A 26,403-nucleotide genomic window follows, 5' to 3' on the forward strand; every position below is an offset into this window, starting at 1 on the left:
TCATTTCTGATAAGTGTCATTCCGCTCAAATTAAACGCATATTGTGAATCCTGACACTTATATTCCTCTTCTACTTACACTTTTTTTGGCGCACAATGGGGCTTACTTATTAGGGGTGCATGGGAACGCGATTCCGTTGGGTTTTGCGAATATTTCCGATATGCGCCGAATTGCCCTGGGTTTTTGGCACATGCAATTGGATTGTGGCGCATTGGCGCCGGCATGCATGCGACAGAAATCGGGGGTGTGGCCATTGGACAAGCACTCACATGCATCTGCAAGAAGCAGGTGAACTCCGGCGGACCTCGGCGCAGCAGCGACGGATGCAGGAACTCGGGCGCACGGGTTTTTGAATCGCGGCAGACCCGAATCCAACGCACCGCAGGATCGCGACGGGACCGGGTAAGTAAATCTGCCCCAATAAGTCCAAACTAAAGCAAGTCTACCAAGTTCTATTCACTTTCATGAACGCGGAGTAATTTCAGACACTTATATCACTGCGCCAATTTATTAATTCCTTGCAACACAAATCACCGTCTAATACACCACACAGTTCACGCGACAAAAATACGGACCTTGCGACTCTAATAATGTCTCTATACAATGATATCATCCAGAACTTTTATCCCTGTAGAAGCATTGCTGTAGTGTATTGCTATGAATATATCCATATATCTGGGCTCGTAGCTTTTTTAAAGGTCTCGGATTAAAGTTTTGGACATCTGACACAAGTCCTATACTTACTCTTTCCCTTTCTTTACCATTCCTACTATTTATTCCTTGCTCTTTCCCAATCCTTCTTCACTCCACCCTTCCCTTCTTCTTTCTCTCCCCTCGCTCTCTCCCCCCTACCCTACTCTTTCTATCTTTCTCCCCCTCTCCTCGGCCGTACTACAAATTGAAATGATGTGGAGCGTGTCTCTCTGCCACTTCACTGGAGACGGCTTTACAAGCGCAGCGAGAGATAGCTCAGCTGCCCGCGGCCTCCGTCTGCTTCTGCGGCGCGACCTGAGCGCGTAATATCGGGGATGGGAGGGGGGCAGTGCCCCCAGGTGGAGAGATCTCAGAATGCTTGGATGTGATGCGCACTCTACGCCTGTACTGTACAGGGAAATTTTTAGCAGTGACTATTATTTTATCATGGTCTGTGTAGGATCAGACATGTTTCTCTGCAGCGCCCCACGTCCTTCATAAAACATTGTCTGCGAGCTTGGCAGCATGTGAGCACTGAGTGTGCCGTATTCCAATAAACCAATCTGTTTCCCTTCTGGCGTTCCGCCTAATCCTTCCATGCTTTTATTTTTTTCCTCCTCTTAGTTCCTGCCACCATTACCTCTCACCCCAATACAACCATTGCCATCAAAGGTCAGACCAAGGGGCTAAACTGCACGGCACGAGGCGAGCGCCCCATTATTATCCGCTGGGAAAAAGGGGACACTGTAATAGATCCCGACCGGAATCTGCGCTATGTCATCGCCACGAAAGACAGCGGAGATGAAGTTATCTCAACTCTGACGGTGAGAATAGATCTTATTTTAATTTATGGTGAAATCAATAAAAAATTATATGATTAGCTCTTCCTGACGGTTGTATTTCTTCCTCCAGCTCAAGCCAGCGGAGCGCGGAGACTCCGTGTTTTTTTCATGTCATGCCATAAATTCATATGGAGAGGACAGAGGCCTTATTCAGCTCACTGTGCAAGGTATAGACACATATTCAGATGAATAGACTTAGAGGGGGTGTTGGGGTTTATTGACCTTACTGACATATATCAATATGGCAGAACCTCCGGACCCTCCTGAATTGGAAATTCGAGAAGTAAAAGCTCGCAGTATGAACCTCCGTTGGACGCAGAGATTTGATGGAAACAGCATCATTACGGCATTTGATATTGAGTACAAGAATAAATCTGGTAAGGTTCAGTTTTGAGGATGTAATGGCCTCCCTTCGTGGGGGGGGGGGGGTTAACTGAAAACTCATTCTACTGTTTTTCCGACCCTCTAAAATAGAGATCAGCTGATTGTATATTTTGAATGGTCACTATAAATTTGGCTTAGGGTAATTCCCTCTGTTGAACTAAGGAACAGACAGGTTGAATTTTAACATCCCCACTATGTTTAGTTTCTCTTCACATATAATGGTCAAATGCCGATTCACTTTAAGTTATTCGCAAATCTTGACAAAATTGTTGGGTTTGGCCAAGCTCAATTTAAGGATTATGGCGACTTCACATATACCTACTGGAGCCAAGACTAATCAATAGAATAGTGTTCAATAAAGTGTTAACTGGGTGATGGGAAAAATACATATTAAGCCTTGAAACAAGGGAAACAAAAGAAGGGAATTCAAGAGAACAGAGTGCACTACTGAAGGATGGAGGTACAGTAGCTGGCAGCCGGGGTTACCTCATGTTCTCATATGCACAGTAACACACAAGTCACCACATAAAATTGTAGCAGAAAATTAAAAAAAGAAGACGACTTCTAAGAACATACTTAACCATCATTTCCTTATCTTCCAGACACCTGGGATTTTAAACAGTCCACTCGAAATATCTCCCCAAGCATCAACCAGGCCAACATTGTAGATCTTCACCCGGCATCGGTTTACAGCATACGAATGTATTCCTTTAATAAAATTGGGCGCAGTGAGCCAAGTAAAGAGCTCACAATCAGTACTGAAGAAGCAGGTAAGTGATAGTAACAGTGACTGACCTAAAGATGCGGACCCACTGGGCCATTGATGTGTTGTCTTAGGGTAAACCAAGAAGCATAATTGTATGTTCTTCATCCCAAAGTCTATTCTACTTGGTGCAAATTGCTACACTTGAAAGAGTTGGTGTAGGTCATGTATTGGGTACAGATTTGGGGACCATGGTCAAGGTTGATAGAGTTAATTTGTAAATCTAGTTGACACTGAGGTCAGGACAGGCAGCAGACATGAGTATGAATTCAAGTAGACAAGTCAAGTCCTGGACCAAACATATTAGAGACTGGAACCTAATGGACCTTATTGACCTGCTACAGAGAGGTGTCAAAAGGACCCTTACAAAGTACAGGGCATCCAAGGATTCTCTAAAGACAAGGGAACTATATCTAAATTGTGCATTTCCCAGAGCCATAGTGGTATGATGCAGGAGACCACTGTGGTGTAGAAGACATTACACCATCTCTTCCTCTAATCTCAAATTCCCAATGCCTCCTCCTGGTCACTAAGTAAGCTCGCTCAACACTGTTCACATGACCCTGCGGAGGTCGAAGAATAGGTTCTGTATCCTTTTCTTAGTGGATTTTCTCAAGATGACCATGTTGGTTCTTCTAGCTCTTGATAGTTTGCTACCAAACATGCATTATCTGTAGTAAAGTTACTCTAATGACTTGAAGACAATGGATATGGGGATGACATTGACATGTCCTGATTTCCACAGCACCTGATGGACCACCCATGGATGTCACTCTTCAGCCTTTGACATCTCAGAGTATCCAAGTCACCTGGAAGGTAGGAAGGATTAAACCACCTTGTAAATGTAATATCATTACTACCAAAATTTAATGTCAATCTAACATTCTCTAAATCACTACTTCTTGACATGCAAGTTCCCAGAATTCTTCTTAAAATTATGAGGTCTAATAACGGTGGATAAAGTTTTCAGGGCCACCATGCCAGAAAACAGTATGTCACCTTTGCCTGACATCAGTGGCGTAACTAGAAGTTGATGGGCCCCAGTGCAAAGTCTGTGCCATGCCCCCGACTATAATGTATGGTTTATATTAATAGTCTTCTCATATGGGAAAGTGACACCATAAGGGCCCCTTAAACCTCTTGGGCCCTGGTGCGACCGCACCCTCTGCACCCCCTATAGTTACGCCCCTGCCTGACATATTAGTTAAAGGGGTATTCTCGTCTGGGCACTCACATTCAGTTTCACTAATCTTCCATATGTAAACATTCCTTCAATTGGATGTCATTTAGAAAAATGTTCCTGTGTGGAGATAATTTCTCATAAATGTAGTCATTCTGTCCCTTAGAAACGAGATAGCTTCCTCGGATACGACCACGTCACACTCTGGCAGCGGTGGCCAGACTTGCGCTATAGAGTCCTGCCGGACCACCAAGATACAGCAATCATTACCACAGGACGGTTATGGGATCTGCAGTAACTCCCGGACATTTCATATACAAAACCTTTTTGTTTATTTGGGCAATCACTCCAGCAGAGGTGGTAGTATCCGAGGAAGCTATCTTGTTTCTAAGGGACAACATGGCTACATTTATGAGAAATTATCTTCACACAGGAACATTTTTTTTAATAACATCTAATTGAAGAAATGTTTATATATGGCAGATTTATCAAACTGAATGTGAATGCCCAGACAAGAATACCCCTTTAAGTTCTCATCCGACTAGAGACTGGAACCTAATGGACCTTGACCAGACACAGGCCTCTATAGATCTATGTGACTTCTAGGTCTCTTCACTGTCCTTTATTTGCTTTACGTCTAACCTTTACGTTAAATCATTCCTGAAAACATATAATGTAACCCCACTAGGCACCAAGAAAAGAATTGCAGAATGGAGTGATCCGGGGCTACCAGATTGGATACAGAGAGAATGGTCCCGGTAGTAACGGCCAGTATAGTATAGTGGAGATGAAGGCTACAGGTGATGGGGAGGTCTACACTTTGGACAACATGAAGAAGTTTGCTCAATATGGAGTGGTTGTCCAAGCTTTTAATAGAGCAGGAACTGGACCGTCCTCCACGGAGATCAATGCTACGACCTTAGAGGATGGTGAGTGTGATAGTATTTTCTGTATACTTGAGTATGATTTTTATCATAGATATACTGTAGGTGGTTCCCTCAAACATGCGTATCCCTAATATCCTATATTTGATGAGGTCTACAAAGATAAGTCTAGAAATTAGGATCTGACTGGCCTACGAGAGTATCGAAAGAATCTCCAGTGGGCCCAGGGATCCCTAGGTTGACCTTTATGGTGGATATTATCTGTAACTGAAGTCGTCTAACCCTAGATGTCATCCTTGCTTCTTTTACTAATGTACGTGAAAGGACTGGCCTAGTGAACTCGATTTGTCCACCAAAAGTCAACTTTTTGTGGAGCTGACCATTGAGCCAAACACCTGGGTCTTCCTAGCTGGTCCTGCAATCACAAGTGGCAATTCACATACATCAAGCAGAGGTCTTCAAGAATAAATTTGCAATGGATAAAGGGGCATTCCAGGGCTTGCTTTTTATGACCTTGCTTTTATGTCAGTAATATCAGATTGGTGGAGGTCTGACCAGCAACATTCAGCCATTTGACTGATGCTCTGACGTCTTGGCCACATGAGCTGCCACATTGCTTGTCTAAATTCTGCATTTAGAGAGGGTGTTGCATATCAGGCTTTTGTCCTTCTGATATTAATCACCTATATAAATGATAGGTTATCCATAAATGTTCCTTTAGAGGACATCTACCACCAGGATGAAGGTTTGTAAATCAAGCACACCAACATACTGGTGTGTGCCCCTTGTGGAAGGATCTGCTTTTATTTTAGCTTTTTATGCCCTGGTTTTCCCCAAAAAAACGGCTTTTAAACTTATTTAAATGATCCTGAGGAGCTCAGGGCTCCATAGCCATTAATGGAGCCTGGAGCCCCTCGGGCTCATTTGAAAAATTTTTAAAGCCTTTTTTGTGAAAACAAGGGCATAGGATTTTAAAAGAAGTGCATATCCTGTCAATGGGGACACACACCAGTATGTCAGTGTGCTTGATTTACAAACCTTCATCCTGGTGGTAGATGTCCCTTTAATGTTGAGTCTTGCTGCTTTGCAAGGTAAGTAGTAGTCAGATTTAGCAAGTTTACAAGTGTCAGATTTGCTATGGATTTCACTGCTTATTCCTGAATACACAACAGATCTAAGAAATATCCACAAGCCCTCTTTGCAGTAATGTAATGTGAACAGGGTCTTGTTACTGGATGCATGTGTTACATTTATTCTCCTCCCCCGTTGCATTATTCTGCAGGATTTATCTCCGTCACCTTATCTGGTTGTTTACACTCAAGCAAATCTGTTCCTCTCTGCATCTGATTATAAGCACTTATGAAAAATTCAGCTTAAGGGATCAGGAGCTTTATTTCAGTGTGAAGTGGAATACACAGTGCTTTATACACGCACCAATATACATCACATATATGTTATATTTACCATGTAATTGTGTAGTCATGTCAGTCACTGTATGTAACCCACAGTACCAAGTCAGCCTCCGGAGAACGTACGGGCTCTATCCATCACGTCTGACGTGGCCGTCATTTCTTGGTCTGAACCACCTAGAAGTTCCCTCAATGGGGTCCTGAAGGGCTATAGAGTCATCTACTGGTCCCTGTACCCTGATGGGGGTAAGTTGTTAATACATCGATATTGTGTTTCAAAGGAAATTAGCGATGGTTTGTTTTTTGGATTTATGATACTTTAAAGAGACCCAAGAGCAGAGGCGACAAATTCATTTTCACTGAGGGTCACATCAGCCTCATGGTAGACTTAAATGGTCACCGTACCCACATAATAGCCAATAGTAGCCAATAGTCCCCGTGCCTCACTGTAGCCAATAGACACCATGCCTCCACAGTAGTCAATAGTCACAGTGCCCACACAGTCCCGAATGGTCACTGAACCCACACAGTAGCCAATAGTCACTGTCCCCACAGTATTCAATAGTCACTGGACTCTCACAGTTTCCAACAGTCCCAGTGCACCCACAAAAGCCAATAGTCCCAGTGCCTCATTGTAGCCTATAGTCACCATGCCCCTACAGTAGCCAATAGTCACAGTTTCCCCAATAGTCACAGTGCCCACACAATCCGGAATGGTCACCACACCCCTCAGTAGCCAATAGTCACAGTGCCCCCACAGTATCCTATAGTCACCGTACCCACACAATAGCCAATAGTAGCCAATAGGCCCCGTACCTCACTGCAGCCAATAGACACCATGCCTCCACAGTAGCCAATAGTCACAGTTCCCTTACAGTATCCAATAGTCACATCCAAATAAATAGGTGCATTGCAATAGCCTCCTGTCTGTAAAATCCCCTACACCCACTGTCTAAACCAATGCAGAGTCAGAGACCCTGTCGACACTGTAGCTAAACCGGTGTCACTGATCACAGCTCTGGCCTAATGGAGCTGAGCTATAAAGCAGGCAGGCAGCAAGATTTGAGTAAAACTAATGGCAGATAAGTAACACTTTATGGTAATGACTTTTCATGCAATTTTAAGCTCCTGACTAGACACTCCCGTTAAGTGCAATATAGTGGGATCAAATGAAAGAATATATATTTTCCTATATATTCATATTTACATCCCACTTTCCTCATAACCTGGTTCTATCCTATAGGATTTCATATGGAGGTTGTTTGCAGGTTCAGTGTATTGTTTACCCACTGCACCCATCTGTACTGCCAGTCACTGTCTATGATGCATATGTAGACGTTGGCGTAAACACCAGGTGCATAGACTTATGGCGGCCACCAGGCTACTGTACAGTCGTAAATTAAATTGAATATTTAGTATCTGCTTTTCCTATATTTTCCAATTATTTCACCTTTTGTCTTCAGAATGGGGAGAAATGCAGAATATAACCACCCCCCGGGAGCGCGTGGAGCTGAGATCCCTTGAGAAGTTCACTAACTATAGTGTGCAGGTCCTGGCTTACACCCAAGCAGGGGACGGAGTACGCAGCAGCGTGTTGTACTTACAAACCAAGGAGGACAGTGAGTAATGCGGAGCCTGGGGATGCACATTCACTACTAATACTAGTAAGTGCAGTACAACCTATGTATACTGACATGTGGCTTGTCCTTCATCCAGTCCCAGGGCCCCCTGCAGGAATAAAAGCCGTGCCTGCCTCATCCAGCAGCGTTGTGGTGTCCTGGCTGCCCCCAACTAAACCAAATGGCATAATTCGCAAATATACTATATTCTGCTCCGTACCTGGGTCTGGTCAGCCGGTAAGTAGCAATGATATATGTAGATATATATCTAAAGTATGTCCATTGGCATAACCACCTGCCATGGTGTGCAACATTGAAGAGCAATTCTTGATTTTTGCAAGGTAACTCTTGCTGTGTATATTGTGCCTTCTAGGTGGCATTACTTTTGGCATTATATCTGTACTGTAACAAGACATCATGTGTGTTTATATTGACTAGATTATCCCAATACTGTGACATCACTGTGTGTATTATCTCTGTACTGTGACATCACTGTGTGTATTATCCCTGTACTGTGACATCACTGTGTGTATTATCCCTGTACTGTGACATCACTGTGTGTATTATCCCTGTACTGTAACATCATTCTGTGTATTATGTCTGTACTGTGACATCACTGTGTGTATAATCCCTGTACTGTGACATCACTGTGTGTATTTACCTGTACTGTGACATCACTGTGTGTATTATCCCTGTACTGTGACATCACTATGTGTATAATCCCTGTACTGTGACATCACTGTGTGTATAATCCCTGTACTGTGACATCACTGTGTGTATTTACCTGTACTGTGACATCACTGTGTGTATTATCCCTGTACTGTGACATCACTGTGTGTATTATCCCTGTACTGTGACATCACTGTGTGTATTATCCCTGTACTGTGACATCGCTGTGTGTATTATCCCTGTACTGTGACATCACTGTGTGTATTACCCTTGTACTGTGATATCACTGTGTGTATTATCCCTGTACTGTGACATCGCTGTGTGTATTATCCCTGTACTGTGACACCACTGTGTGTATTATCCATGTACTGTGACATCACTGTGTGTATTATCCCTGTACTGTGATATCACTGTGTGTATTATCCCTGTACTGTGACATCACTGTGTGTATTATTCCTGTGCTGTGACACCACTGTGTGTATTATCCATGTACTGTGACATCACTGTGTGTATAATCCCTGTACTGTGACATCACTGTGTGTATTATGTCTGTACTGCACTGATCAAATGAAAGCTCAGCTGTAATTGGGTAGTTGGTTGCCATGGGCAACTAGAAATATTCTGACTTTCAGACACTTGATAAATCTGCCCCGGTATTTGCCACATGCCCATGTAGAGCTCAATCCCATTGAACTGAATAGGGCTGAGCTGCATTACCAATTACAGCCACAGTACTATGTATGGCAATGTTATTGGGAGGGAGAGAAGAGCAGTAAACACTTCACTGCACTGATCCCTACAGTGTGTTCCCTATCCCCTCAGTCTCTTCAGTTCTCCCCTCGGCTTCCACACTACTGTTAGCAGCCTCTCTGTCTCCTGCGCTCCAGTCCGCTCTCTTAGGGAGGAACATGCATCTGAATAAAATAGAAATCTTTGAAGTTTTTACTCTTTTGAAGTTTTTTTCCCCCAGTCTCTAGATGGAGAGACGATGCTGCCGGCTAAAAAGCGGCAGCTAATTAGACTTAATTAGGTGTGAGGTAAAATAATTTGCTTATATGCAATTTCTAAAGCCACCTTGTATCATTGTGTGTATGTTAACACTTTAGCGTCCAGGTATTCTGTTCTATTATACTGATCTTCTTCATTGTTGTATCATGAAGGCTCCTAGTGAATATGAGACCAGCCCTGAGTTCCTACATTATCGGATCATGCACCTTCTTCGGGGGCAGCAGTATATGCTCTGGGTAGCGGCTGTGACCTCAGCTGGCAGGGGCAATGTGAGTGAAAGGGTGATGATCGAGCCTGCGGGAAAAGGTATGGACCGGATTTCTGTATTCTGCATTAAAATCGTATGAAATATAGAATAGAGTATAATCATATTGAGTTTTCCTCTGCCATAGTACTGAGATACATATATTCTACCGCAGCTCCGGCCAAAATCATCTCATTTGGTGGTACGGTGAGCACTCCCTGGATGAAGGATGTCCGTCTGCCATGCAGTTCTGTTGGCGAACCTGCTCCGGCCATGAAATGGACTAAAGACAGGTAATTTAGTGGGATGGTCCTATACAATGTGATTGGAGATAAATGAGCCAAGTGATTTCCATTTTGGATCTCTTGATACCAATCAGAACGCCATCTGTAGAGTGTTGACTAAGTAGAGAATTCCATCTTCATTAAAGGGGTTATCCTGGTTTAAAAAATTTCTTATGGCCGGGCTGGGGAGGGCTAGTTAAACATAATAAACATATACTTACCTTGTCCGGCGCCGCTGATGTCCCGTGCCGCGGTCCCTTCGATCCGTGCCCCTGTAAACAAGCCGGCTGGAAGCTCCCTGTGCGCACTTGTAATGAAACCGGCACACAGAGAAGACCGGACGCGGCGCGGGACATCGGCAGCACCGGAGGAGGTAAGTACATGTTTATTGTGTTTAAATAGCCCTCCCCAGCCCGGCCATAAGAAATTTTTTAAACCCGGATAACCCCTTTAAACCATTAGATGACAATTGGGAGGTCATAACAAAGGGGTAACATAACCATGAGGTGGCTGTACATCTTCATTTGCTCTTCCTAAAGTCTAGACATAACATAAGATGGGCGATTTCGTCTCTACAGCCAACCATGTTTAAAAAATTTCTTCAAAATTCTGTCCCTAAAAAATGTGTTGGATTTGGTGGGCAAAACCATATGTGCAGGGCATGATCAACTGATTTTGCCGCTTACGGTAGTCCCAGCCACTCGGTTGGACTGGTTGTCAATCACCACCGATGGTGGCTTTCCCCCCTTGATATCAAGTTGATCTCGTGCTCATTAGCGCTGGAGCCATCAACAGTTTAGAGCAGGGGTCTCAAACTCGCGGCCCGCGGGCCAACATTTTGCGGCCCCCGCCTGGAAAAGCACCGCCCGCCGTGTATTCACGGCGGCGGTCGGGTCGCGGTGCATGGAGAGGGCTCACGGGCTGAGCCCTCTCCATAGCCGGTAAGTCTTTGCTGCATATTGCAGCAAAGGCTTACTGGTAACACCCGCGATCGGTGCTAGCACCGATCGCGGGTGTTTTTACAGCGTGGGCTGCCGGCAAAGCTGCCGACAGCCTCAAACAGATAGCGGCGCATGGGCGCCGCCATCTTACCTGGGATCGCCGCTCCCCGTGACGTCATCGGGGGCGGCGATCCGTCTCCATGGTAGCCTCGGGTCTTCCGAAGACCCGAGGCTATTTCGTTTTAACCCCTTCATTACAATGTGCTGATAGCACATTGTAATGAATGAGGAGGAAAATCCCCTTATACTGCCATACTGTAGTATGGCAGTATATGGTAGGATCGATCAGACAACCTAGGGTTAAAGAACCCTAGGGAGTCTGAAAAATAGTATAAATAAAAATAAAAAAAAGTTTTTTAAAAAAAAATTAGAATAAAAAAAAATTAAATTTCAAATCACCCCCCTTTCCCTAGAACTGACATAAATATAAATAAACAGTAAAAATCATAAACACATTAGGTATCGACGCGTCTGAAAATGCCCGATCTATCAAAATATAATAACGTTTTTTACAATGCGTTTTACCCCGTTACGGAAAATAGCGCCCAAAGTCGAAAATGGCACTTTTTTGCCATTTTGAAAAATATAAAAAAAATCTATAAAAAGTGATCAAAAGGTTGTACAGTCCTAAAAATGATATCATTGAACATATTATCAAATTTCGCACTGAGCCCCTGACTGGGCTCAGTGCGGTAGAAGCTTGGGACCCCTCGGTGCACAGGACGCGTTCATAGAGAAAACACGTCTCCCAGCTCGGGGCTTTCCTTGCGCTGGGAGACGCCATGACATTTGAATCTGAATAATGATATTTTGTAAGCGCATTTTGTGTGGAAAACTTGATGCGGCCCAGCCTTACCCAGAATCTACCTCCAGCGGCCCCCAGGTAAATTGAGTTTGAGACCCCTGGTTTAGAGTCAGGAGACCCCTATACTTATAAGTATAGACTTAGCCAACTTTTCCCTTGTTTTTTATGAGGTCAACAGAGCTCATCAAATCAGCATCTCATCCATGTGTTTCCATGTCCATTGAACAATGACAATTCTTTGGATCTTGACCGATGGTAACATTTCCACTTGACGCCACATATTGATGGACTTATATCCATTATCTATAAATTGTACAATCAGGTTTCACTCTCAATTTGTGACATACAAATTTTTAAAAATGCAATCAGATCCTAAAAAATGTCTGTGGTTTTTGCTTTTTCCTGATAACTCAATGCAAACTCTATCTCTTTTACCATAGTGAGGACTCTGCTATACCAGTGGCAATAGATGGCCATCGAGCCATTCACCCGAACGGCACTCTCACCCTACGTTCTGTCAAAGCCGAAGACTCTGGATACTACACCTGTACAGCCACCAACACCTTGGGCTTCGACACGATCATTGTTAATCTCCTTGTACAGGGTAAGAAGTTAATAAGATATGGAATCTAACATAGGGCAACAAGATGTAGAATTGTAGTCTTGAATTGTCTTATAGATTCATTTTGTCCTAACTTGTCTCATTTCTTCTGAAGTTCCTCCTGACCAGCCTCGCCTCACAGTGTCTAAATCTTCAGCTTCTTCCATAACACTGGCCTGGATCCCGGGAGACAATGGTGGAAGTTCCATCAGAGGTAAATTTATGTTTCCAACTAGCCATTCAGTCCATGATGTGTTCCACTATTTAGGACTTTCGAGATTAGAAGAGTCATTTTTGGGTGTCACAATAACATCTAACCATTTGGGGTCTTAGGGGATGAAACTTCCATCACTTTGTCTTGAGGATTGGGGAACGATTGACCCCCCATCCCTGGACCTATGTGTACCAGTACCCTATAACGTCCTCCTACGTCTTCTTTGCTCCTAGGCTTTGTGCTACAGTATTCCGTGGATAATGGTGAAGAGTGGAGGGATGTTTTTATTAGTTCCTCCGAGCGTTCATTTCGCCTGGAAAATTTACGATGTGGAACTTGGTACAAAGTAAAGCTGGCAGCCAAAAACAGCGTCGGAGCTGGAAGAATCAGCGAAATCATTGAGGCCAAGACTCATGGGAGAGGTAAGAGTTTCCTTACTGTCACATAACTTCTATAAATGCTTCTTATTCATTTGTGATCACCTCCCTTCCTCTCCCTCTGTATTATAACCATCTAACAATGGTTCCACCACCATTATTTTGACATTAGCAAAATAATAAAAAATTTTTTGCAGAACCATCTTTTAACAAAGACCAGCCCCTCTTCACTCATGTGAACTCAACTCATGCCCGATTGAACCTCCATGGCTGGAATAGTGGAGGATGTCCCATTACGTCTGTGATCTTAGAGTACCGTCCACGCAATAGCTGGCAATGGCAGAGTCTGAAGGCCAATGTTACCAGTGACGTCTTCCTGACAGACCTCCGAGAGGCCACCTGGTACGAGCTGAAGATGAGGGCCTGTAATAGTGCTGGATGTGGGAACGAGACGTCACAATTCGCAACTCTGGACTATGATGGGAGTAAGTATTTTGCAACCACTGCTCAACCTATGGAAATCACATGCAGATTTGGCCCTGCTGAAATTTTCAAATATAATACCCAAAGCCAAAAAAATTATCCCAAAGCCAATGGATACTCACATGGCTTCTCTGTGGGTCAAGTAGGTACTCATGTTTCCAATACATTGTCAAAACAGTGACAATCCAAAATTAGCCAGGGAAATTTCTCATTTCATACATTGTCCAACGGATATTGGGGCTCATTTACTAAGGGTCCGCGGACCATATTTTAGTCGGGTTTCCCAACGATTTCCGCTTTGCAAATCGGGGGCGTGGCAATCGGACAACCCAACAGATTCGGACTACGCGCAGGATTTAAAATTCAAATTGTGTCACAAGACACGCACTTACAAGCACCAGGAAGAAGAAGTTGAACTCCGGCGGACCTCAGCGGGGGAAGCCACAGATGCAGGATCTTGGGCGCACGAGCTACGTGAATCGCACCAGACTTCATCTTCGTCGGACCGCCTGGATCGGGGATCGCGTCAGGACCGGGTAAGTAAATGTGCCCCATAGTCTTTGTTTGGGGTTGCCTACCGCAATTCTTTGCGACAAGTCTTCAGCCTTCACATGAAGTCCAAGAAAAAACTGTTGTAGATCTTTCGACACAGGTGGTTATTCTTTAATGTTTTTGGAGGATTTGTCCAAGACCAGAAGTTGGTGGCTTACCCTTGGTTATTAGATTGGTGGGAACCTACTACTTGGAACTGATCATCTAACTTAGCTGCAGGATCTGTACAGTGTACAGAGTCGAAAGCTTATAGTTCAAAAACGGTGGCAGACGAAACTTCGGTAGACCCAAACACTAATTCAAAAGTGTTCTCCAGAGATGTAAACCAAAACAGCATATGATGGAGTCTACTAGGGTCTCTAACCTAGGGATAAGGTCCACAAATTAATTTAATGAAGTAACCCTGGTCTAACACTGTGCAGTTGGGGTGGCGGTTGATTAATAGGAACCTGGACCCCTATAATCTAAAATTATTGACCTATATGGTCATAGTCAAGCCCTTCAAGCTTGGAATCTCAAATCTGGAATTCATGGAATCCATAACTAGCAACTAGTTTGGCTAAAGAAGAATCAACCATTTGCAGAGGGGGCCTTGCCTGTCCAATACTTAAAGGGCTTGTTATAACCTCTAAAGGGTTTCTGTAAATTGGGAACCAAAATCTGATTGGTTGCTTGGCTACTTTGCACTTGTGATTTTCTTCTTAGTTTTTTGGCTAGAATACATTGGCCATGTTTTTTTAGGTTTTTTAAATCTTTTTACCACTCCTTCTGTTTTTAGCAGCTTCGGGGGCACTCTGTGTGATATAAACACAGCGCAGTTAATGACAACCCGAGGTGTTTGAAGTCAGAGAAGTCATTTCTATTCATTTATAAATCCCACACCTTGCATTTTCACACTTGAACAAGCCTTTGATGTCTAGAACTACTTTCATTTAAAAAAAAATAGGAACTTTTTTTTTTTTGCAACATATTTTAATTTACTGAGAAAACAGCTTCTCTGAGGTTTCTGTGCACACAAACGCAGATCTTTGATTTACTGCTCTGCAGAAACAGATAATAATTTAGTATAAGGCAGGGGTTGTATGAGCTGAGGATAATTCAGATGAGAATATTTGGCTACTATCAATACATGCACTGCCCCTAGTTTCCTTAAATCGCTGGAGAAATATATCTGTGATATATTCTTTCATAAAATGGTTCTGCAGAATTAGAAAAACAGCTTCACAAAAACAGCGCCACATTAGGTTATTTGTGGTATTACAGCTCAGTCTTGGTTTGGAAACATATTCATGGAAGGCTTTGTTACTGGCTTACAACACGATCAGCAATGTTTCTCTCATCCAGGACCATCCTCTTATTAGCTTTGAGTAGATATGAGCAGCCAATCAGAAAGCTCTAGCAACCGGGCATGGTTGTGATTGGCCAGATGGACACCTGTTGGACACATCTGGCCAATCACTGCCCATCAAGCAACACATCCACATTAGGCAGAGCTGCAAACGGAGGATGCAGAACCTAAAGTTTGGGTCCACTCATCTCTATCTTTGAATTAGAGTATTTGTTATCTTATGTGAACACTGACTTAGGCCTGTTACTCACGAGTGACTTCCATCCGAGAAATTCAATCAATGAGCACGCAGAATTTCCCAGAACAAACCTCAAACTGATGGACTAAACTGTTAGTTCAGTCCAGTGATACAAGGTTTGGTCCGGGAAATTCTTCCAGTGCATGGAGCTAGTTTCTCGGACCACACTCTCTCTTGGGTAACTGGCCTTACATGGATTTGATTGGAAGAACCATGAAGCTTTGTGCCTCTGTAATGTTTCTACAGAGCAGTCATTGGGGCACATTTACTACGGGTCCGAATCGCGTTTTTCCGCCGGGTTTCGCGAATTTTTCCGTTTTGCGCCGATTTTCCCTGAATTGCCCCCGGATTTTGGCGCACGCGATCGGATTGTACCGCATCGGAGCCGGCATGCACGCGACGGAAATCGGGGGCGTGGCCGTGCGAAAAAGTGTCGCTTGACACGCACTTACCTGCACCCAGCCTGGCTTGGTTAACTTCAGTGCATTCCGATGGACTTCAGCGCAGCAGCGACACCTGGTGGACGTCGGGGGAGCTACCTTAATGAATCACCGGAAGACCCAAATCCTCCACACAGAACGCGCCGCTGGATCGCGACTGGACCGGGTAAGTAAATCTGCCCCATTGTGTTGGATTACTCCTTCCTGCTCCATAGTTGGACAAAGTTAGCACAATTTACCATAATATAGAGTACTGTAAAAAAAAAAAATTGACGGTGTTACAGATTTTGAGATCTTTAAAGCTTTGTAGTATAATAGTTATAACACAGGAGATGAGCAGTTTCCTCAAATCTTATAAATTTCATCCATATTGTTCTTGCCCTGGGGACTTCTTTTGGGTCTAATCTGGTGTTCTCCTGCAGGTACTATTCCACCCATCAAGTCAGCACAAGGAGAGGGCGATGATGTGAAGAAACTCTTCTCTATCGCTTGTCCCGTCATCTTGGCCACATTGGGAGTAGCTTTATTGTTTATTATAAGGAAGAAGAGGAAAGAGAAGAGACTGAAGAGACTGAGAGGTGAGAACCAATGAGCTAGATGCATATACATTTCAGGACTTTCATGGTAGCTCCTCTGGTGGCATCATGTAGTGTAGTGTTACGTGTGCACGTTGTATCCCTGAGGTCTTTCTTTTGAAATAAGTATGGTTATTCTGGTTAAGGACATAATTTATTTGATGCAGTGTATATGAGTCCAATGTATTCATGAGCTACAGACTCCCTGCTTTTCAGCCACAGTTCTTACCTAACGCTACATATAGTGAATACCGTTTGGACATCCACATTTATTGTTAAAAAAGTCGACAGAATTGTGTTGCACGCTCTATGGTAAAGTTGCACCAAAACAGGTTGGTGCACACTTTCCGAGCAGTGCAGGGGGCACCAGACTCATGAAGAAAGTGTGCCAGTATTCAATAATCTGGCACACTCTGCACGGTTTGCACTAATTTTGATAAATGTGGGCCAATGAGTTCACCCAGAATTCTGCAACTTCCACGTTAAAACACAAAACTCTACGACTGGGCTTGTTATGGGAAATGGCTGTAGTAGTCTATGCATCTTCAGTATTGACTGCAAGTAATGGTATTGGATCTCGGTTCGATTCCCGTTTCTCATATTGTTACGTTGTGTTGCCATGAACCTTTACATATTTGAATCAAAAATGTCTATTTCTTTTACAGATGCAAAAAGTCTGGCAGAGATGCTTATCAGGTGAGAATCATATATATATATATATTAGTTAGTTACTCGTAATTAATTCTTATATTGTCATCATTACGGTGATTATGATTATTCTTCTGAAACATTAAGCCTAGAAAGAAGGTATAAAAAGTTACACATTTTCACTTTTTATCATATCAATTTTGTGCTTTTTTTTTACACCTCCTATGGCACTTTTCTGAAAATTTGGTCAGTCCTTAGCAAGAGGGGCTGGGGCCTGAAAATGTCCCAAAAAATTAATCAAAAATTGGAGTAAATTTAAATTGCTCCAATTTTTAAAGCAAAACAAAAATTGGAGTAAATTATGTCTCCAATCTATGAATCTTGATAAATTTAACTGAAATGACTCCTGTACACTGGGTTTGGGACTAGCGATGTTAGGTCAATGTGGATTAGTTCCCTATATTTTGATTTTTTTAAGTGTGAAATTGGAGAGGATTCTACAGAAAGAGACACAGTTCTTCATCAGTCTATAAAACGCTTCTTTTCTTTTATATCAGCAAAAATAATCGCAGCTTTGATACACCGGTGAAGGGTCCTCCTGCCGGACCCAGATTACACATTGATATACCCAGGGTCCAGCTCCTCATTGAAGATAAGGAAGGAGTCAAGCAGCTTGGTAAGAATATGCTCATACATAGAAAAAAGAGAATTGTAAAAATCAGCCTCCTATTAGACCATAAATATAGGCTGGGGCTTCCAATGTCTTGCTCAATAAAGCATCCAAAACACTGATCTCCAGAGAGACTACAAATACTAGGCCGCCCTCTGCACGGTTCTCTTACACCTCCCAGTCTATGATCCCGCACTGGCAACTCCCAAATTCCAGTTCACTACCATTCGTGATGTCCACCAGCTTCCAAGATATCGCAGGAGGAGCACAGGCCATAGGCCTATCAATACTCCGCTCTGCGATTCAACATCGATTTAAATGATTTTGGCACCGATAACTTGAGGAATAATTAGACCTGGGATTAGACTTGGGCCACTGCCCCTTATATAGGAATCCATATGTTTTTAGAGCTTAGTTTATGTTATCATTGAGCACATTCCAGTACAATATAATAACATTGGTGTATATGGTCTTATTATCTCTTGAGCAGGTGACGATAAAGCTACACTGCCTGTGACCGATCCGGAGTTTAGTCAGACTGTAAATCCACAAAGTTTCTGCACTGGGGTTTCCTTACATCATCCTGCACTGATACAAAACACCGGACCACTCATCGACATGTCCGACATCAGACCCGGAACAAGTATGTACAGTATATCTTCTATTTTACAGTGCATTAACAAGTTTGGAGGCTTCAGAGCTGAAATCCCAGCATTCTCTGCTAATAAATGATTTGCATACTTGGAAGTATCCCAATACTAACTCCCTTGATCTTCTCAATTCCCGTGGTCTTATTTGTGTCATATTATGATTAAGTGTGGGGAATATTTAGTAAGTAATCTTTATGAGTCTCAGAAGTTCAGCCATGATACTTCTTTCTTACTCCCTGTCCTATACCTGAACAAGACAACTGGCTACAGCAGGAGCTTCCCCCACTGCTCGTTCTACATTATCATAACCATATGGTACATTTTTTTTTACTCCATTCTGGTCATAACATGCCTGATCTGTGTCAACTCTAGATCCAGTTTCAAGGAAAAGCGTGAAGTCAGCTCATAGTACCAGGAATAGGTATTCGAGTCAGTGGACACTTACCAAGTGCCAGAGCTCCACCCCTGCACGAACTCTGACCTCTGACTGGAGGACTGTCGGGTCTCAACATGGCATTACTGTGACAGAGAGTGATAGTTACAGCGCCAGTCTTTCTCAGGACACAGGTATGTCCGTTACTATATGTTCTTTACAATTTTGTATAAATGGGAATGGGGTCTACTCAGTATTGGCCATGATCTGTTGTAAGTTGGGGTTACAACGGTTACCCAGAGAATATAAAAATTTTGCACAAACTTTCTTCCCCCTTTCCACTTGTTTCAGTTTTATATATTTGACCCAGTCACCTAATGGCACATGTGCAACAGAATTGCACATGCACCATGAGGAAAGCCTGGGCTACCTGCTGTGACTGAGGGGCAGGATTCCCCAGGTTATCCCTTTAACACTGCGTTGTAGCAGCTTATGTTTCTTTCCATTATTTGAAAGTAGCTGTAGTAAGGTATGAACCCCGATGTTAATTTATTGTCATAATTTATGTTTTTCTTTACAAATGTATGTATGTATTTGTAATTTTTGTAACCAATGACCTCTCAGAGAGTATATATGTCATACGTGTTGGTTCTTGCATTCCCAAATACAGTGGTGGTGATGTTACCTTGTCTATACATCTTCTTTGCAGATAAGGGACGCAACAGTATGGTCTCGACGGAAAGCGCATCCTCTACGTATGAAGAACTGGCCCGGGCCTATGAGCATGCCAAGCTAGAGGAGCAGTTACAGCACGCCAAGTTCGAGATAACAGAGTGCTTCATCTCAGACAGTTCGTCCGATCAAATGACAACTGGAACCAATGACAATGGAGATAGCATGACCTCCATGAGCACGCCCTCTGAACCGGGCATCTGCCGCTTTACTGCCTCCCCTCCCAAACCACAGGACAGTGACCCAACCAAGAATGTGGCTGTGCCCATCCCCCACAGAGCGAAAAGTAAGTGCACTCTACTAAAATCATGCGGGATCAATGATATGTGGGGGTCTGACCACTATTCTAGAAGCTATCATCTATCCAGTGCTGCCCTTTGTAGTAGAGCCTACTTACTCAATGTCAAGTTGAAGGACTTGTTTACTAAGCGTTGTGTTCTTCTCTTCTATTTCAGGTGAATATTGCAACCTCCCCATGTACATGAAATCTGATCCCCACTTTCGTAAGCCAGACCCCCATGACTCTTGTCCGGTGGTGCCGCCGAGAGAGGCATCTATGCGCAATTTATCTCGGGGCTATCACTCGCGCCATCTTACTTTGGAGCCAGGTGCCAAGCCCCCGCCTGGTCTATCACACCAAGCCCCATCAAGTGTGAATTTACCTCAACGGACTCTACACATGTCTGGGGCATCAGCCTCTGCCCCATCAGCCCCAGCAGCCACAGCACCTTCTGCCCCTGCTGACCCTGCTGCTTCTGCTGGACCTTTAGAAAACCGCCTGCCTACCCAACACAGCAAGATGGGAGGTTCCCGAGACTCTTTGCTGGAAATGAGCAGCTCTGGAGCTGGTCGGGCACAAAAACAAGGAGCTGGAGCTTACTCCAAATCTTACACTTTGGTCTGACACCTACCCATGCAAACACATCCCTCCCCACTTCTTCACAGACTGCAAAAAGACCCTTCGCCCCCTTCCGCAGTGTCTTGGCTGTATTTCTATATTTTGAAAAACATTTAAAAAAAAAAGAAAGGAAAAAAAACCCCACAAAGGACGAATGAAGAATTTAACAAAAACTTGGTGATAAAAGACACATTTTTGTATGAAAAAAAAATAGCTATTTTCTTCTTCGGGATAAAAACAAAAAAAATAAGAAAAGAAAGCTGTATTTTATCTGTAGCGCGTGTGCGGATACGAGGAGTGAGTGCGGTATGTGTCGGGCAGCAGCATGTTCATACACATACGTATTGGCGCAACCTTTAAAGTGAACCTGTCACCCACTTCTTAAGCCATATCTGGTGTTTACAATCTAATAAAGAGGTTTTTTTTTAGAAATTGCTTGGCACTGGTCACTCACGGTGAGGGATAGGTGCACTTTAAGGAGGTTTAGGACGGAGCTGGTTCCATAATCATTGGTAAAAGTGAGTTTGCAGCGTGTCTGGTGGTGATTACAGGAGATGTATTCATACTATTGCAATAAATCGAGGCATACCGAAAGCTTCATTCAGGTAAAAAAGATTTAAAGGGGCTTTCCTATGTCGTAAAGTGATGACATATTAATAGGATATTCCATTACCTTATGATCTGGGGAGTCCAACTAGGGGAAAGAAGTGCCAAACCGGTGGTGATACTTACATAAGGAGTCTTAAAGTGTACAGAGTCAGAAGAATACAACTCCGTCCTTTGTGTAGTGGCCAGAAGGGAGTACTGCAGCTCCATTTCCTTGAACCCAGAATGGCCACTACTCTGTACGTGTACATCACTATAAACTTTCATCTGCATTCACTGTGTTAGATAACTATTTCATTCTTAAAGGGACTCTATTACGAGATTTTACCCCATTAAAGGTAACCTGTCAGGGTGATTTGAGACACTAAACCACCCAGATGAAAACCGTCTTGTATATTTAGCTTGCTCCACGGCTCTCTGCACCTGCGCAGTGAAACAATGTCACTGCACATGTGCGGGAAAAATCTTATTTGCCACCATTGTTTTAAGATTGGGGGTCATCACAACACTAGGAACTGTATAAAAAGGTTGCAGTATTAGGAAGGTTGAAAAAAGTTTTTTTTTTTTTTTAAGAGGTCACTGGACAATTAGGACAAGGTTTACTGACCCAAATCACCCTGACAGATTCCCTTTAAACCACTAGCCCCCTCAGGTAGGGTATGACTGGTCCTTTCTAGGATTCCATCTTTTATGTGAAATCTCACTATGAAAACAATGTGACTCTCATGTGAAAATGCAGAGAAGATAAGAGTCAAATTTGCCAGAGATGAGTCAGGTTTAGAGAATACAGGGGGTGAGTCACTTTAGACGCCACTATATTTTATTATATAGTACATAGAAACATGAACCTAGGTGAAGATAGGTGGAACTGGATCTTTATTATCAGCTCTCTTTGGGGTGGACAGTATATTGGGTAATTTATATATATTAAAAGTTCTTCACTGCTTTCTTGATATGTAAAGTAAGGCCTTTTACCTCATGAATACAAGCTTAAGGTCCTGGAAGGTAGATTGGTCATGGACAGTTGTGATCACATGACCCTCCATCTGCGGCCATTTTATATACAGGAAAGTCTGACTGATGAGGCTCTTTTGGTCTTCTCAAAGAGTTCCTCATTATGAGAGGTTGTAAAAGCTGTGACCTGGGGTTGACTAGGGCCCACAAGATACAAATCATTATAAGGAGCACGTCCACTAACCTCTGGGATCCAGCATTGGATGAGAGCCTGGGTCCACCAGAGGATCCTCTGGTATTGTGAAGGGCCAGTCCAGTACTTGTAGTGAACTATGTGGGCCTTATCTTTAGGGCCAACCTATCTTCCTATATCCAGTGAAGAACATAGCAGTCAACTTTATCTCATCCTAAAGATTGTTTTCCATTGCCCAACTATCCACACATACTGGAGGATTCTCGCCTAGTGTAAGTTCAGCATCATACGCAGGGCCGGCGCCAGCAATGGGCATACCTGGGCAAGTGCCGGGGGCCAGTGCTGCTAGGGGGGCCCACATATTGCTGTACATAAGGAATCCATGGGGGGGGTGAGGGGAGCTGTATCTAATATGAGGGGGTTTATATAAAATGACTTTAAGGGGGCTGTTGGGATGATAAACTAGGGAATATCTAGGGAATAGGAGACTGTATTAGTTTCTGAATTTTGAATGCTGCCACATGAGCTCACTTCAAAGGGGCCCACTGAGGCTCTGTCGCCCAAGGGGCCTACTGAAACCTGGAGCCAACCCTGATCTTACGTCTTTATATTTGGAATTGGTCTTCTAAGGTCAACGTGTTCCATAATCTAAAATATCTTTAGATTGAATTAATAGTAAAAAGCCAGAGGGGCCCTTCCACTTCCAGATGATGCAGCTAGATTCATGCCTGCCAGCTTTAAATTTATTAATTCTAGACTTGATTCTACTTTATACTATTTTTTGTATTTTGGCTTGTATCATGGTAGACGTCCTTGCTACCTATAGACAGGGCTGGATTAAGGGTGGTGGGGGCCCCTGGGCGCAAACTGGTGGGGGCCCTTCCAACAATGATTTTGGAGGTTAGTAGCCTGCCAGCCCCCTGTAGTATATAGCCTGCCAGCCCCCATGTAGTGTATAGCCTGCCAGCCCCCCTATAGTATAAAGCCACCAGCCCCCTATAGACTATAGCCACCAGTCCCCTGTAGAAAATAGCGATCTCCCCCAGCGAAGGCAGCTGTGTCTCACTGACACAGCTGTCATCCTAGACCCCTATGTGCATTGCGAACGGCCACCGGCCGCTGCGCATTGTGCACAGAGACACAGAGCTGAACTAAGTCGCTGACTGTCTGAAACTGGTGGGGGCCCCTTAAAAAGTGAAAGTGGTGGGGGCCCCAGGGCTCGAGCCCCATGAGCCCCTCCTTTAATGCGGCCCTGCCTATAGAGTAGAGGTGGATAACCTGTGGAATGTTAACATTTTACTTCTCTCAAAGGGGTGTGTGTATGTGAGGCCACATGGGACGGGGGCACCCTGTCCATGTCATCAGTTTGGGATCCAGTGGTGATACTTTGGAGAGGTTGTCAGTCAATTCCCCTTTAACCCAACCAAGTCACTTGTGTGTAGGTCATTGCCAGAAGCAACGGTATTGGTCACATTGAAATTATTGTACGATCATTGGTACCAATCACTGGCCTCATCAGTCACCTGGCAATGACACATGTCTGCTGAGGCTAGTGAGACACATGCTGTGCGTGTGCGGATTAGAGTTACTGGGAGGTGGTTGTGAGCACATTGCAAGCCACGTCCCTTATAAATTTGCATAATCTGATTTGTCTAATCCTACAAAAGAACTATTCTAGGACAAATTGCTAAAAAAAAAGTTAATGACACCATCAAAGGTCTGCAAAGGGTCGGAGCTACAGTATAAAGTGTGCAGGTTACAATGCTGTGTCCTTCCTTGCTGTTAGGCTATGGTCCCACGTGCAGCTACAATGGTCTACGAACAATCGCCCTGCCAGGACTTTGATTGTTCATAGACAGATAGAGATCACATGACCCTCCATCTGCGGCCATTTTATAGTCAGGAATGTCTGGCTGATGAGGTAAAAGTCAGGAGACATCACTTTACATATCAAGAAAGCAGAGCAGAACTAGTAATAGATGTATATTGGCAAATTACCGAATATCCTGACCCCACACTAAAACACACATTACAAACATCATGACCTTAAGTGGCCAACCCCTTTAAGACATAAAGAAAACTACATAATTTTTGTATATCTGTGATTGCAGCGACCCAAAGGGGGATGAGTCATCAGGACTTCACTGTGAAAGCCATAAAGCAGAACCAATAAGAAAATGGCGTAACCTAAATACAAATCTGGAAATCTGGAGCCGCAGATAAAATTCCAATTCTCGTCTATTATTCTTAACTGCATCTCCAATTCTGTAAATTCTGTAAATCCCAGAACTACCGACCGCATCTGAAAGATGAGATTCTTATTTTTAATATGACACCAGCATTTTTTTTGTAGTGTTATAGAACAGAAAATAGGGACATCTGAAGCAAAACACTTTAAACTTGACTCATCTTAGGCAAAATATGACACTTCTCTGCTCATTTTCATGTGACTTTGGAGGAGATTTTACATAAAAGAGGGAATTATAGAAAAGACATTTTATACCCAACCTGAAGGGACTGGTAGTAAAATAATATTTTGTAGTATAAATAAAGAGGCTGAGGTGAGAATAATACAGAAATCAAGTAACAGGTCATGTTTGCAGACCTAATGTTATGCGCAGTCGATAATCCATGTTGGCCGGGTATTAATATTTATGCCTGCTGAATATTTAATGTGTTACCACAGAGCTAATACCCAAACAAAGCACATTATTACTTGTAATGTACATGACTGACACAAGACAAATAAGACATCTTCTATAAGCTGCACTTACACATCTAATCAAAGGGTTCATTTGGGATTCTAACTGGTAAGTGGTGTCCTTACCTGAAGAAAGTAATAGATCCGTGAGGACCCCACTCCCACCTCCCCTGCTGATTGTGCGGGAGCTGCCCCTGCTTCAGCAAACTGGAAGATGAAATCTGGGGCAAAAGTTGGGGGTCAGATAGAGTTAAAATGAATAAATACCTCTGCTTTCTTGAAAAATCCCAAATTTCACAACTGCCCTCTGGCATATGGTAATGTGTTTTCAAAACCCTAATACAAGGGACAATATGAAACAGCTTTTTTAGGAAGTCAAATAGCAATTGCCTTGACTGTAATGCTAAATAAAGACCCCTTAACTGGGATGTCCCTATTCTCTAGTACTGTCCAATGTATGACAGAAAGCCATTGCTGTCATAGCTGCATTCAGCGCAGTTAAAGGAGCACATCCACCCTAATCTGGTACAGACACTGACAGCAAAGCTCCACCCCATCCCTTCTAAACTGCACACCATCCCAACTAAGCTGCACTCAAACTCCTCTAAGCTCCACCTCATCCCCACTAAGCTCCATTCCATTCCCTCCAAGCTCCACCCCATCCTTACTGAGCTCCCTCCCATCTATACTGAGCTCCACCCCATCCCCACAAAGCAACACCAGATCCCTACTAAGCTCCACCCTATCCCTTCTAAACTCCACCCATCCCCACCCATCCCCACCAAACTACACTCAAACTCCTCTAAGTTCCACTCCATCCCCACTAAGCTCCACCCCATCTCCACTAAGCTCCATCCCATACCAACTAAGCTCCATCCCAAACCAACTAAGCTCCATCCCATACCAACTAAGCTCCATCCAAAACCAACTAAGCTCCATCCCTACAGCGTTTCATTCCATCCAAGCTCCATCCCATCCTTACTGAGCTCCCTCCCATCCCTCCCGTCCCTCCTGAGCTCCACCCGATCCCCATGAAACAACACCACATCCATGCTGAGTTCCACCCTATCCCTTCTAAACTCCAGCCATCCCCACTAAAGTACACTCAAGCTCCTCTAAGTTCCACCCCATACCCACTAAGCTCCAACCATACAGAGTTCCATTTCATCCAAGCTCCATCCCATCCTTAGTGAGTTCCTTCCTGTCCCTCCTGAGCTCCACCCCATCCCCATGAAACAACACCACATCCCCACTATCCCTTCTATACACCACCCATCCACACTAAACTACTCTCAAACTCCTCTTATCTCCACCCCATCCTTACTAAGCCCCATTCCCACCAAGCTTCAACGCTACTGAGCTCCA

General features: G+C 43.6%; 1 protein-coding gene across 4 annotated transcripts in view; it reads left to right on the forward strand.

Moving 5' to 3' along the window:
* Positions 1–21,185, forward strand: part of DSCAML1 (DS cell adhesion molecule like 1) — a 161,246-nt gene extending 140,061 nt beyond the window's left edge. Inside the window, exons 12-33 of one of the 4 annotated variants that reach the window (XM_072155707.1) lie at positions 1,318–1,517; positions 1,606–1,702; positions 1,784–1,912; positions 2,522–2,689; positions 3,428–3,498; positions 4,551–4,791; positions 6,255–6,401; positions 7,619–7,774; positions 7,872–8,011; positions 9,604–9,757; positions 9,844–9,988; positions 12,226–12,389; positions 12,502–12,600; positions 12,834–13,022; positions 13,175–13,462; positions 16,461–16,616; positions 17,279–17,309; positions 17,819–17,937; positions 18,419–18,574; positions 18,954–19,148; positions 19,664–19,972; positions 20,142–21,185. In XM_072155707.1, coding sequence (XP_072011808.1) covers positions 1,318–1,517; positions 1,606–1,702; positions 1,784–1,912; positions 2,522–2,689; positions 3,428–3,498; positions 4,551–4,791; positions 6,255–6,401; positions 7,619–7,774; positions 7,872–8,011; positions 9,604–9,757; positions 9,844–9,988; positions 12,226–12,389; positions 12,502–12,600; positions 12,834–13,022; positions 13,175–13,462; positions 16,461–16,616; positions 17,279–17,309; positions 17,819–17,937; positions 18,419–18,574; positions 18,954–19,148; positions 19,664–19,972; positions 20,142–20,590 — 3,803 coding nt within the window. In that variant the 3' untranslated portion in view covers positions 20,591–21,185. The remainder of the gene's footprint in view (positions 1–1,317; positions 1,518–1,605; positions 1,703–1,783; positions 1,913–2,521; positions 2,690–3,427; positions 3,499–4,550; positions 4,792–6,254; positions 6,402–7,618; positions 7,775–7,871; positions 8,012–9,603; positions 9,758–9,843; positions 9,989–12,225; positions 12,390–12,501; positions 12,601–12,833; positions 13,023–13,174; positions 13,463–16,460; positions 16,617–17,278; positions 17,310–17,818; positions 17,938–18,418; positions 18,575–18,953; positions 19,149–19,663; positions 19,973–20,141) is intronic. The other 3 variants (XM_072155708.1, XM_072155709.1, XM_072155710.1) reach the window with 3 other exon arrangements.
* Positions 21,186–26,403: the final 5,218 nt, after the last annotated feature.

This window comes from Engystomops pustulosus, chromosome 6 (genome assembly GCF_040894005.1).
Source record: "Engystomops pustulosus chromosome 6, aEngPut4.maternal, whole genome shotgun sequence".
Classification (NCBI taxonomy): domain Eukaryota; kingdom Metazoa; phylum Chordata; class Amphibia; order Anura; family Leptodactylidae; genus Engystomops; species Engystomops pustulosus.